We start from the raw sequence: 14,813 nt of genomic DNA on the forward strand, positions 1-14,813 counted from the left end.
AGTGTCTGGCACATAGTAAATACTCAGAAAGTATTAGCTAATAGTCTGAGAGAATAGTATAAGATAATAGTAGTGAGCTTGTACTCCCTGTGTTAGAGTCCTAGTCCTGCTACTTGCTGTATGACCTTGAAAAAGTTACTTCTCCTTTCTCTACCTCAGTTTCCTCATATGAACCAAGTTACTCATGATACCTATTTCAATAGGATTGTTACAAAGAATTAAATGAATTAACATATGTGAAGCACTTAGCTCCATGTCTGGCAAGTAGGACCCTATGTAAAATTAGAGGAAGTAATGGTAGTAATACTAGCAGTGGTTTTAGCAGCAGTAGCAATAGTAATATTTATTTTTCCATTATATATGGTTAATTTTGGCAAATGCTTTAAGGAAAAAAAATCAGTGTTTTTGTTGTGTTAGATAATTTGATTTTCCTTAGTCTGCCCACCTAATAAGATATCAGTTAACCTTTAGTTAATGTATCTTTATAAAATGAGATATTTGCTCAGATGAATTACTGTCTGTGAGAGCACCCTGTATCTTTCAGACAGTAGCATGCCTAAGTAGAGACTAATGGAACAGGAAAAATAATCCATTCTCAGAAGTGGTTTGCCTCAGATATGAATGATTGGCTTGAGTTTGAATATTTGGTTTGCTCATGGGATCTGTTCTTCTTTAATGAGCCAAAAGTTTTTCTACTATTTGAAATCTGTTGTACAAATGTAAATGGGGAGAAATAGTGAAATCTTTCTGTTTGTCATCATTGTATTTTTTTTGTCTTCCCTCCTGTTTTGAGACCTGAGGGAGCAGCTCTTACTACTCATGTACAGATTTTACTGTTTATTGTGTATTATTAGTTATTATGTGACTTTGGAGTTAGAAAGACTTTAAGCACTTCTTTTTTCTAAATTTAGAAACGAAGCCTCTGAGGCCCTTTAGGTTTTCTAATTGCGTGGAGTTGTATTGGGCAATTACTTTAGTACCTGATCTAGATCTCTTTTTTTTAAAGATTTTATTTATTTATTCATGAGAGACAGAGAGAGGGAGAGAGGCAGAGACACAGGCAGAGAGAGAAGCGGGCTCCGCCCGATGTGGACTCGATCCTGGATCTCCAGGATCACGCCCTGGGCTGAAGGTGGCACTAAACCGCTGAGCCAACCCGGGCTGCCCTGATCTAGATTTCTATAGCTCAGGTCTCTTGATTCCTACCTTAGTACTTTTTCTGTTACTCCATACTACCTTCCATTTTTTTGAAAACCAGCATTGCAGACTAATGAAATATAAAATTGGCATAGCTAGTAGTTGTTTAATTTCATTAATGTTTATAGTATACATATGTATAGAAAGAAGTAGCATGATCACTGATAGAGAAGAAAATGAGACCTGACCCTTATTTTGGAACATGAGTAACCACTGATAACAACTCAAAAGAAATTATGACATGCTTAAAATAGAATTATCTTACGTTAAATAAATGCCACATGGCCCTTCTAAGAATCATTGACTTAGAGAACAGGAAAATCTTTCATCATGGGTGAAATTTTACCTACCTAGAGACCTATCTTCCTGAAAACACAAAGTAATTGCTAATAGTTCTAGACCCAGAAGTCAGTAAAAATAAAATAAGATCCTTTGACTTTTTTTTCCCTTTGACATTTAAAGGGAAAAAAATTTCCCAGAGCAACTGGAAATAATACTCAGAAGGAACCAGTGAGTATGTACATGACTATAATTGGTTTGTTTTACATTAGAAAGAAGGAAAGTAGTCATAAGATTAGTCAACTGAAAATGTTGACAATTTCACTGAAAGCTAAGGGTGGAAGCAATGACCTGAAAAATAGAGCAAAGAAAGGGGAAGAAAGAACCAGAGTAATGGTGACAGTTTTAGGCAGTGCTGGACACTGAGAACAGTAGATTCCTAGGATAGAAAAGCAAGCCACACAGTGAGAATATAGACCACTCTAGTTGGAACTTTGGAAAATCAGTGAAGAAAAGCCCTTATTTTCTAAGTCTAGAAAGGGTCTCATTCACTACACCATGTGAAAGCATGTAGTATAATGTGCAGTCACTGCAGGCAAAGATTGCAGGCTTTGAAAAGCTATTAAAATTATTCTGTTGCTGAATTATTGTGAAACTTTAACAGACTTAATAACTGATAATATTTTTATCACCCCATTTTCTTTTTTTAAAAGATTTTATTTATTTATTCATGAGAGAGAGAGAGAGGCAGAAACACAGGCAGAGAGAGAAGCAGGGTGCGTGCAGAGAGCCCGATATGGGACTCGATCCCAGGACTCCAGGATCATGCCCTGGGCCCAAAGGCAGATGCTCAACCCCTGACCCACCCAGGCATCCTTATCACCCCATTTTCTTACCAAAGATATCTATAACAAACTTAAAATATATGGAATAGAGAAATGAATATAAATTTTAAAAAGAAAAAAAAAACAAAAACAAAACAAAACAAAATTTCAAAAAGAGTTACCTGAAGAAAAAAAAAAAAGAGTTACCTGTCAACCATATAGTTATGTAGACATCACTTAAGGTCAAGAACACCTATAGCAAAAATAAAGTGATTTTTCTGGAGGATAATGAAGTGACCTGGGAGAAGACTTTAATTTTTCAAGTTATTCTTTCAGAATGGCTATTCTATTAGTCTTACTCCATCTATATAGGAAAGAAGGAAATGATCCAAAAGCTCGTTAAAATATGAATCTTTCTAAAAAGCAAGTTCCAGAGCAAGTAATACATTCAGTAAGAAATTAGTTACTACTATACTCTCAATGTTTGGAGCACATTATAAAAACAAAAGTATGAGACTATAATCCTCACTAGGGCAGTGGTTATCAATTTTGACTGCATAATAGGATCATATGAAAACCTTTTGAAAGAAAGAAAGAAAGAAAAGAAATACCTCTGTTCTGCTCCAGACCAAATAAATCAGAAAACATAATTGAAAAATAAAGATTGAATTAATATAAATCAGTCATTTTTGTTTACTGAAAATTTATTTTGAAACCTAATTTAAATTTAATTCTTTTTTGTTGGACTCAGTCAGAAAAGCTGTGAGATCAATATTGTGCTTAATTAAGAAATTGCCATGAAATCCGCACTCTGAAGGCCAAACATATGATTAATAATATAAACAAATCAAGCCTAATTTACATTTCTACTTCTTTGACCATAGGTCATTTTGCTTCTGTTGTTCTGTTGTCTAATTTTGATTTCTTTGGTGGATAGTCTAACTTAAAATATTGATGAGGGGCACCTGGCTGGCTCAGTTGGTAGAACATGTAACTCTTTATCTCCAAATCATGAGTTCAAGCTCCACGTTGGGCATAGAGTTTACATAAAAAAATATCCTGATGGCTCAAAATCCACATTTAATGTAGATTCCCAGTTTTTAGTCATTTGTGTACTATGGCCATCATATTTTGCCATATAATGCCCATACATTATTTATTTAATGTGTTTATATAAGGGGCACTAGGGTGGCTCAGTGATTGAGCATCTGCCTTTGGCTCAGGTTGTGATTCTAGGGTCATGGGATTGAGTTCTACATTGGGCTCCCTGTAGGGAGCCTGCTTCTCCCTCTGTCTGTCTCTCCCTTTCTGTGTCTCTCTCATGAATAAATAAAATCTTCAAAATTATATACATATGTTTATAAAAATAACTTATCATTTTTATGTAAATAAATGTATTTTTAAACCTTTTCATCAGTATCTTAAAAAGAATATCAGTGTCACACTCCAGAAATAGAAGGTCAAAATAAATTCAATGAAAATAAGATATAATATCAAATTCCAGCTAAGTAGTGTTGCCCTTTAAAGACTAGTACTAAGGTCTGTTCTCTGTTAAAAAGAGAAATTTATCAAGTGTTACATTGGCAGATCAAGTATTAAATTAGCACATTAAAAAACAAGATTAGCACATTTGTACCAAACCAGGACCTTTTCCTTGAAGTAATTAGAGGATTGAGAGAGACTTGAATAGGGAATGACTTTTTCACTCTGAACTAAGGTTATTTAATACCCAAAATAACCTGGGACCTTTCCCATTCTTCAGGAAAGTTACTAATGGACAGAGGATGCTAACATGAGTATCTGTAATAAAGAATCTGTATGCTTCTGAATTGTGTGAGGTTTTAACAATTGCTATTTTAAAAATTTAATCCAAAAAGCGAATTGGGGGGATCTCTGGGTGGCTCAGTGGTTTAACGCCTGCCTTTGGCCCAGGGCATGATCCTGAAGTCCTAGGATCAAGTCCCACGTCAGGCTCCCTGCATGGAGCCTGCTTCTCCCTCCGCCTGTGTCTCTGCCTCTCTCTCTCTCTCTCATTCTCTCTCTCTCTCTCTGTGTGTCTCATGAATAAATAAAATCTTAAAAACAAAACAAAACAAAAAGTGAATTGGTCTGTAGAAAGAAATCCAAGTTTTATTGCCACTCTTTCTATTAAAGCCACTGAAAATTCTTCAGAGCTGGCTTCTGAATTGATAGTATTCACCTGGCTTATAGATCAAAGAGGAGAAAGTATGTAATAAAATGATGATACAGTGTCTCCCTGTTTAGGCTAAAATTAGAGGTGCTCTAATTGCATTAAGAGAAACTAAAGCCCCACTGTGCTGTTTCTTGGAGTTTGTCTTTTGAATTTGATGTTTTTCTTGGGTTGCGGTCATTTACTTTATAAGTAGTACCTCCAGTGATCAATTTTATCTGTAAAATACATGTCAGTATTCATTGAATGCCACTTGAGTTCTTCTACTCATGCTATTACGTACCCCCTCAGACGCCTGTGGGATCTTGTTTCACTGGTTAATCACTTTAGTCTTTCTCTTTACCCTCTCAGTTACAGATATCCTGATCTTCTAACAGCATTCATAGATATACATTCTCAAAGTCTTATTTTTTTAAAAGATTTTATTATGAGAGATACAAAGAGACAGAGACAGAGACACAGGCAGAGGGAGAAGCAGGCTCTATGCAGGCAGCCTGACATGAGACTCAATTCCAGGTCTCCAGGATCACACCCTGGACTGAAGGCAGCGCTAAACCGCTGAGCCACCTGGGCTGCCCCTCAGAGTCTTCTATTTCTGTTTTTCTATTACTAAACTTAGTAGAAAATAATTCTGTGCTAGTAGTCTCTGCTTCTGCTACTGTACAATCTCTTGATTTTCCTCTCATCATTCAGGTTCAGTGTCCTTCTCAGATTCTTCCATTGCCTATTTTGTAAATATTGATCTCTCCTTATTCTACATATACCATGTTCTTATGCTTCAGGAAGACTCTGGGGCTCCAAACTTTTATATTCCACCTCTTTTTCTGTCTTGAGCACACAACTCAAGTGTCCAGGTAGCTCAGACAAGAATATCCCAGAATATCTCAAATAGTTGTATTAATTCATATACTTTATCTTATAAAGGTGTCATCTCCCAGGGCACCTGGGTGGCTCCATGGTTGAGCATCTGCCTCTGACTCAGGTTGTGATCTCAGGATCATGAGATCAAGCCCCATGTCAGGCTCCATGCTTGGCGAGTAGTGTGCTGAGGATTCTCTCTCTCCCCTTCTTTCTGCTTCTCCCTTCCCCTCTCTGAAATAAGTAAATAAATCTTTAAAAATAAGTAATAGGTAAACCTATACGTACATACATTATTCACTCAGTTTGTGTCAAAGTCCTTTGCAGTATGTATTCCCAGTTTGCCTTGCCAATTTTATTTATACACACACTTTGACAAAACTAAAATTTAGTTATACATTAAAGTGTTCTTAATCAGCAGTAGCAAACTACTGGAGGATTAGAAGCAATAGATAATTTGGGGATTCATTTTTAAAGGCTGCTTAGTTATCAGATTATTAAATTTATATCTCAGTCTCTGATTTCATGATTTTTAGGATGCCAGCCCTGTTGTAATTGAGCCATCATCTGTTCTGAATGGAGGAAAATATTCAATTGGAACAGCAGTACATTGTATAGAGCAGAGTGAAGATAGAATTGGAGGAGGCAGCCTTAGTTATGTGAACACCACAGAAGAGAAATTTTCAGACAACATTTCTACTGCATCTGAAGCTTCGGAAACTGCTGGCAGTGGTAAGTATGGCGTGTTTCCCATAAAGTTTATTCAGGGTCACTTCTTAAAGGAGTATACTTTGTCAGAGGGTGTCCTTTCTAGGATATAATCAGACTTCCATTCACAGCAGTAAGTTTTGAATGAAATAGTCAATTAAAAGATTCTTGAATGTATTCTTGAATGTAGTAGCTTTACAAAGAGAAACTATTCTGTATTCTACTTCATTAATCAATTTAAAAATGATTGCGGCTTCTGGCTGGCTCAGTTAGTAGAGCACGCAACTCTTCTCTCAGGAGTCATGAGTTCAAAGCCAACACTGGGCATGGACCTACTTAAAATAAATAAATAAACTTGTAAAAAAAAAAAAGACAAAATATTTTCACTGTTTTCGTTGATTAAAGCCACTTCTCTCCCTATTGCTATTATTTTGTCATTAAATTTAGATTTCAGAAGACAGTTGTTGAGAAAATCTAAAATTCCATCTCCAAAACTGTCTCTGCCTTCATTGGATTAAGTGCACCCTCATATCAGATTATACAAACATTTGAGGCCAGAATTGAGGGAATTTTTTATGAAACTATTGAGAAAAAAGCCATAATGCTTCCCATAATCCCATACCTACCTAAAACTCAGTGTTTCTACACATTTGGAGGAAATGCTTTGATGTATTTGTGGCCTAGCTGAGTTGAGTTGATCCCTATTATTCTGCTAATAACATTAGCAATGCTCTCAACCTTACTCTGTTGTTATTCCATCTTTGAGATCTTTTCTCCTTTCCATGAAGGGAGCTGGCAAATTGGACAGAGCTAGCACCTTCTCTACAAAGTTCTTTGTATCTCCTTCTTGTTCCCCATCTGACATTATAGCATCAGCAGTCCTAGAAGTGCTCTCTCTGAGGAGCTTTAACACCAAGATTTTTTCTTTAACCTCTCTAAGGTCCTTTTTGATATGTGCTTACTCTGACCTGTGCTATCCACAGGCTGGTAGTGCCACAGACAAAAGGTTTAAAGTGATTGATGGCTAGAATGTTTACCTGAGATTAGTCTATAGTTCAGAGTTGAAATACCTTAAAATAGCATTGAGGTTCACAACTCTAAGTCATCATGAATCAATTTTATGTGTGTATTTTTCTATTATAACCTGGCATGGCTTCCTTTGAAATAAATTTATTAGGAAACAATTCCTTCCTCTCTGGCACTCATCTGTTAGGGTTCTTGTTTTAGCTCCTTCCCTTTGGTTTAGAGACTTCTTATGACCAGGCCAGTCTTCCAAGAACATTTGGAATGTGTTTACAGGTGGAAGAGAAGAATTAAAGGTGACTGTGTGAGAGCCCAGCTATTTGGCCATACTTTTCTATCAGAGGATGTATAATTTTTGTGAATTATTAGATATTTCAGGAGGCAGGCCAGATGTTCATTTGGTAACAGTTGTGGGTTTTGTTTTTTGTTTTTTAGATTTTTATTTATTTTGGAGAGAGAGCATGTGTGTGAGTGGGGGGCGGGACAGAGGGTGAGGGGGAGAGACAATCTTAGGCAGACTCCACACTGAGCTGAGTGTGGAGCCAGACATGGGGCTGAATCACATGACCCTGAGATTATGAATGAGCCAAAGTCAAAAGTCGGACACTTAAAGCAGCTGCACCACCCAGGCACCTCATTTGGTAACAGTTTAAAGTTTTTCTTCCACCTAGTGTTATGCTAGGTATTGCCCAGAAGGATTACGTTTACATTTCAAAATCTTGTACTAACATGCCAACAGAAAAATAGCATTAATCTAATACATGGCATATCTTTATGGATAATAACTAAAAATAAATTCCATCCTCTTTTCTTTTACAGGCTTTCTGTATTCTGCGACACCAGGGGCAGATATGTGCTTTGCTCGACAACATAACACTTCTGACAATAACAACCAGTGTTTGCTAGGAGCCAATGGGAATATTTTATTGCATCTCAATCCTCAGAAACCAGGCGCTATTGATAACCAGCCACTAGTTACTCAAGAACCAGTAAAGGTAAGTAATATGAAATCTGCTTAAAATAATTCTCTTTCAAGTATAAATTTCACTCTAGAGATTTTAACGTATAGCATGACATTCATACATTCGTGGTTCATTTAATTAACTGATTGTAGATGGAAATCTCTGCAGAGTATATTTCTGTGAGAATATTTTATGATTTAGTAATTGCATAGAAGCAGTGTAGTAATCCTTAGGAATATTCTTAGGACAACTATTGTGAAAATGTAGTCTTATGTGTATGTGGGATTTTTTTTCCCAAAAATAATATTTTCTGAGCTTTGCGCAGTGGCAGTATCATAGCCAATGAGGTTTATCTGAGGCGTGATTATTGCTAATTAACTTTTCCCAAAATAATATTTTCTGTTGTTTGAATGAAATCTGTGAAAACCAGTCTTATTTCCAAATGTTCCAGTGATTTTTCAAATGATTTGCCTTGAGTTCTTTTTTTTTTTTTTTTTTTAAGATTTTTACTTGGGATCCCTGGGTGGCGCAGCGGTTTGGCGCCTGCCTTTGGCCCAGGGCGCGATCCTGGAGACCCGGGATCGAATCCCACATCGGGCTCCCGGTGCATGGAGCCTGCTTCTCCCTCTGCCTATGTCTCTGCCTCTCTCTCTTTCTCTCTCTGTGACTATCATAAATAAATAAAAAATTTAAAAAAAATAAGATTTTTACTTATTTATTTGAAAGAGCACATGTGCGAACTCACGGGGGTGGGGGGAGCGGTGGGGAGGGCAGAGGGAGAAGCAGGGAGCCTGACATAGGGCTTGATCACAGGACCTCAGGACCACAACCTGAGCTAAAGGCATACACTTAACTGACTGAGCCACCCAGGTGTCCCTTGAGTTCTCTTTCTTAAATAATTTATTTTGAATGTTAAAAATCTCTTTAAGAAAATACGTTATTTTTCAGTAACATGAAACTGAGTAGTGACATAGGTGTTTGTTCTGTATCTAGACTTTGTTAAAACACAAGAGACTATAATACTAAAAATTTTTTTTAAATCAACATTTGTATTCCATCCTTTCTAAGGCTACATCACTAACACTAGAAGGAGGACGATTAAAACGAACCCCACAGCTGATCCATGGAAGAGATTATGAAATGGTCCCAGAACCTGTGTGGAGAGCACTTTATCACTGGTATGGAGCAAACCTGGCCTTACCTCGACCTGTAAGTATAACCAATGGTGCTTATATAAGGAACAGCCCTAGCTTGGGTCATTACTTTCTATATGAATCTCACTATCCACAAATTAGTTCTTACCTATGGCAGCAGAGTATCAGTACTGTTGAATAAAATTTATGTTCTTTTACATTTATTCATTCATTTTACTGAGCACTGTATTGGATACCAACTATACAATGATATGCCTATGAAGTGTGTGATTTACATGGAGTGGAGGGAATAGTAACTGGACTAAACAAAGTCAAGGTAATATGAGGCTGAGCTATTAAATAAGTTCTCCATATAAACTCAGACTTTAGGATATTGCAGGACTTAGGCTGGAGCAGAAGTCTGAGAGCCAGTGCCGAAAAGTTCAGTGAATGTAGGAGAAATGGTGCAGTGATCAATTCTGAAACTTCTTTTTATTAACCACACAGGCATCAGTTAGGGGTTGGTTCATCCCATAGTTGTTAGTGGATTTTTGGGTTTTGTCTTTTTGTAGGAAGAACACACAAATAATCATAACAAATGATAACAGGAATCCAAGGCTAATGAATTCTGATTGTTGCCATTACTAGGATGAGTCATTCAGAGCATAAATAAAATGCTCTAAGTAATTTAAAAGAATAATTTTAAAAGACTTGAAGTATATAATATCAAAATAATAGTGAATTAACTATACTTTTATGTTATTGAGCTTATATAGTAAACAACAGGACTCATGTCCTGAATACTCTTCCTTTGTAAGAAGGTTCTTTTTGTAGATCAAGAAACACTCTCCCTCACATTAATGTCCAAGATAGAACTTTCTTATACCAGGAAAGCTTGCATAGATGAGATCCTGTAAGTTAGATCACTTCCAAAAAGAGTCTGCTATAAAGCCTTAATCTATAATTTTGACTAATTACACTTATTAAAAACTGTGTTTAGGTCAGAAGCAGGAATTTGGAATTTGTGTTTGTTGCCTCCAAAATGTTCCTACTGTATTTGGCATCAGAACTTCTAGAAGATATATATTAAAAATAAATATACATAGATACATATACATATATACTTTATTCTTTACATATTGGAAGGTAGGGTAGTCCTTCAGTTAGTTGCTTAATTTCTGGGACTTTCCTGCTATGTCTTAATATTCTATATCTGGGGAAACATTGTGATAATTGTTTGACATATATATAGTTTGATGTTTTAGAGCCTGCCTAGATTTGGATTACCAATGTTCCAATTTAAATCTTAGATTCCTCCTCTGTAAAGTGGAAATAACAGTTATCTACTTCATTAATGTTGTTTTGATAATTAAATAATATATATATGATTAACAGTATCTGATTTATAGTAAGTGGTTAGTAAACATTGACTTTGCTAATACCGTCATCATCATCATAATTATTAGATGAATTTTTTCAGAGCCTCACACAAGGTCATGTTTTTTACATTGATGTCAGACAAATATTAAAATAATCTTACTAAATCGAAGCTGCATTCGCTGGCTTGGTAGTATTTTCTTTTAATCTCTATATATAACACATTTGCCTGATTCCAGGAAAAAATGCTGCAAAAAACATTTAAAATATGGTGTTTTCAGGTAGGGAGTAAATACTAAAATTTGCCATGACAAAGTTAAAAATGAATACTTTCATACTTATATTAAGTCAGACTATGTATTTAAAAATACTTTGGGGTAGCTGGGTGGCTCAGTCAATTAAGGATCTGACTCTTGATCTCAGCTCAGGTTTTGATCTCAGGTCTTCATAAAGTCATAAGGTGTGGAGCCTACTTAAAAAAAGAAAACTAAAAACATCTTTAATTTGTATATGTGATATGATACAGATACAGTGATACAGAAAAAGAAAGAAAATAAAAATCATGTCAAATCCTACTACGTTAAGAGGTAACCACTATTAACAGCTTAATGTGCTTTATTTCCAAACATTACTCTATGCCTTTCATATACATAGATAGATAGATATGGGTTATTTATTTGTTGAGGGCAGAGGCAATGGGGAGAAGCAGAGTGAGAGAGAGAATCCTAAGCAGATTCCACACCCAGCTTGGAGCCCAATGTGGGACTTGATCTCACAACCCTGAGAATATGACCTGAGCCAAAATCAAGTCAGAAGCTTAATCATCTGAGCCACTCAGACACCCCATGTGTGGGTAATTTTATGAAATTGAATTATCTTATACCTGGTGTTTTATGATCTGCTATTTTCAATCTGACAGCTACTGTGGATGTCATTGTAGGTTAGTAAATTTAGATCTAAAAAAAAAATTTAGATCTATACCATTATTTTTAGTAATTGCATAATGATCCTTTATATACTTTGCATACATATACATATATATGTACATAAATCATAATTTATTAACTAATCACCTACTGATGGATATTTAGTTTGCCTCTAGTGTTTAATTTTAAAAAACCATTTCTGGAAAAAAATTTCCTAGTGAGAATTTTTTCCCCAAACATGTGATGATTTTTTTTAAGATAAATTCTTGCAAATGGAATTATATCTATTGTTTTCCGGTTATCTTTGAAGTTATTAGCAAGTTCAAAGACAAGAATAATTAAAATATAAATAAATATGTTTTTGTATGTTTGTGCATAAGAATTTGTTAATTGTAATTTGCTCACAAAATCACTTGTTACCTTGGCAAGCAAGATGCATATATTATAAAAACTACTTCATTATCAGTTCAGATTCTGCCAAAGGTATGTCTTATGTAGTCTGACAAATACAGATACTGAATTATTAACCTTTTCTCAACACATATTAAACCGGAATCATAAGAAATTATGGTTGGCTTTGTAGGTGTTAGTGCCTATGTAGAAGTAGACAGACTTCTTCCAGCAGTCTTAGAGGAAAATACCAGGGAGACCCTTTATACTGCTTATCATGTAAGGTCCCCAATGGGGGACCAATGGAGCTCCCAATGGAGCTTTTTTTTTTTTTTTTTTTTTTTAATTTTTATTTATTTATGATAGTCACAGAGAGAGAGAGAGGCAGAGACGCAGGCAGAGGGAGAAGTAGGCTCCATGCACCGGGAGCCCGACGTGGGATTCGATCCTGGGTCTCCAGGATCGCGCCCTGGGCCAAAGGCAGGCGCCAAACCGCTGCGCCACCCAGGGATCCCTGGAGCTTTTCAAATACCATACAATAGCATATCAGAATATGCCAAATACTTTTAAGAAAAAGTCCTACTAAAGGTTTAGTTTATAGCATTGTTTTCATTTGGTTCTTTACTGCCCCCTCTTGACATTAAAAAGTACTCTGTTGTAGAAAACATTGGTTACTAGGGCAGAGGGAAATAAAATAAAGCCTCATCACTTGAGACATTACAAATTATGTAGAATTTTATGTTTTAAGGTGTGTTAATCCTATCCTTTTGGAATACTAGCTTGATAATGTTCTATCTACCTTTGAGCTCGTAGAACAATAGTTTTCTTTTTTTTTTTTTTTGAACAATAGTTTTCTAATGAAATGTTTTCCTGTGTCTTTGGGCTGGCAAGCACATTATTGGAGGGGGTTATTGAAAAATCCTCTTTCAACAACATGAATCTCAGCTTTGGGCCTCCAATATAGTTGTTTTAATCATAGACAAAAGTATATTGAACAAACCAATTATAATAGAATATAGGTAGCAACATTTTTTAAGTTTATATTTTATTTATTTGATAGCACAGGCATAGAGAATGGTAGGGAGAGGGAGAATCAGGCTCCTTGCTAAGCAGGGAGCCTGATGGGGGGCTCAATCCCAGGACCCTGGGATCATGACCTGAACTGAAGGCAGATGCTTAACTGACTGAGCCACTAGGAGCCCCAGAAAATTTTTATATGAAAACATTTTTATCCTTAATATAAGAAATAAAATTTTAAGCAAATTTATAGTACTGTATATGTGTTAAAGAAACTAGGTGTTTTTAAATAATGTCTACTGATAAGATTTTATGAGAGAACTATGTTCATACATTTCTGAAAATACTGTAAATTACAACACTTTGGGTGACAAAATGACTTAATATAGTTAATAACATGGCCTTCCATACTTTTTGACTTATAACTCCAGTCCTAAGAATTTGTTCTTTAAAAGGCCATCATTGGGGATCCCTGGGTGGCGCAGCGGTTTGGCGCCTGCCTTTGGCCCAGGGCGCAATCCTGGAGACCCGGGATCGAGTCCCACGTCGGGCTCCCGGTGCATGGAGCCTGCTTCTCCCTCTGCCTGTGTCTCTGCCTCTCTCTCTCTCTGTGTGTGTGACTATCATAAATTAAAAAAAAAAATTAAAAAAAAATTAAAAGGCCATCATTAATATACACGAAATACATAAAAGTGAAAATTATAGTATGAAGTTAATAGAATTAATAGTTAAGATTTCTCCTCTTTATCTCAGTGTTACTTGCTTTTAAATAAAAGGGGAGAAAATATTCACCAGGGGTTCTAATCTTAGAAGATGGGTTTAGGACCAGGAAACTGAGAGTATATAAGAAACCTATGATTCTAACCAAGTATAGGTGGTAAACCTATTGAACATTTTAGTTAAAAAATAAATCTTAGAAATTAGATAAAAATGACCAGTTTTGTTTCTTCTTTCATGGTGATCACATTGTATCTTTTATGACAACAGGTGATCAAGAATAGCAAGACAGAAATCCCAGAGCTGGAATTGTTTCCTCGATATCTTCTCTTCTTAAGACAGCAGCCTGCTACGCGGACGCAGCAGTCTAACATCTGGGTGAATATGGGTATGATGAGCCTGAGAATGTTTCCTCAGCATTTACCAAGAGGTAACTTAAGAATGCAGCAAGAATACCATGCATTTCTTTAAAAAACAAAAGCAACCAAGTTGCTCAAAGTCTGGTGCCACTATACTAATACGTATTCCCATCGGCTTTCATACAGAATCAGTAAATCATCTGTGGGGCCTAAATCTATGGTCATGCGCAAGACTAGATGAGGTAGTGGCAAAATCTCAGCAGCAAACTGAGAATTTTTTCCCTTTCTAGTTTGAAAACATACAAAGAAAATAGAAATACATTTCATATACTTTGTTTCATTGGAAACAAGCCATTGTAAATTATTTGCCTGACCTAAATTAAAAATCTGCCAGTCAATGACTGACTGGTCTTTTCAACTCCACTCAAATTTCTGAAAAGTAATTTCTTTCACAATATCATATTTTTGTTTGTTTACTGTTTTTTTGGGACTTTTCTGATAAAACAAGATACAATTCTTGCTTAGTCCAAAAAGCCTTTATTAGAGACAGATAATATAAAATGAAGGATATGTTTTTGAAAATTAAAATGACACATTTGCTTTGAAGAACATCAAGCCTACCAAAAAGATGTATAATTCCTGTTTTAATGTATTACATGGGAAAAGTTCCCCCTTTGATTTCTCTGTGAGGCTAAATTTTATAGACAGGTAGGACTTGCTCTATACTTTTGCTTTGCAGATATTTGGCTTTGTTCTTCAGTGGAAATAATGAGTTAATCTATTTACTCAAAGTCTAAGACTTTATGTAACAATGCCAGAATATATATATATATATATATAAACAATGCCAGA

At 35.7% G+C, this 14,813-nt stretch overlaps 1 protein-coding gene and 1 pseudogene across 1 annotated transcript in view; both read left to right on the forward strand.

Annotated features, from left to right (window-relative positions):
• Positions 1-14,813, forward strand: part of USP32 (ubiquitin specific peptidase 32) — a 202,388-nt gene that overhangs the window by 153,489 nt on the left and 34,086 nt on the right. The window contains exons 13-16 of the mRNA XM_025996072.2: positions 5,886-6,081; positions 7,900-8,075; positions 9,111-9,251; positions 13,873-13,990. Coding sequence (XP_025851857.1) covers positions 5,886-6,081; positions 7,900-8,075; positions 9,111-9,251; positions 13,873-13,990 — 631 coding nt within the window. The remainder of the gene's footprint in view (positions 1-5,885; positions 6,082-7,899; positions 8,076-9,110; positions 9,252-13,872; positions 13,991-14,813) is intronic.
• LOC112918178 (U4 spliceosomal RNA) lies at positions 8,356-8,476 on the forward strand (annotated as a pseudogene).

This window comes from Vulpes vulpes, chromosome 2 (genome assembly GCF_048418805.1).
Source record: "Vulpes vulpes isolate BD-2025 chromosome 2, VulVul3, whole genome shotgun sequence".
Taxonomy (NCBI): Eukaryota; Metazoa; Chordata; class Mammalia; order Carnivora; family Canidae; genus Vulpes; species Vulpes vulpes.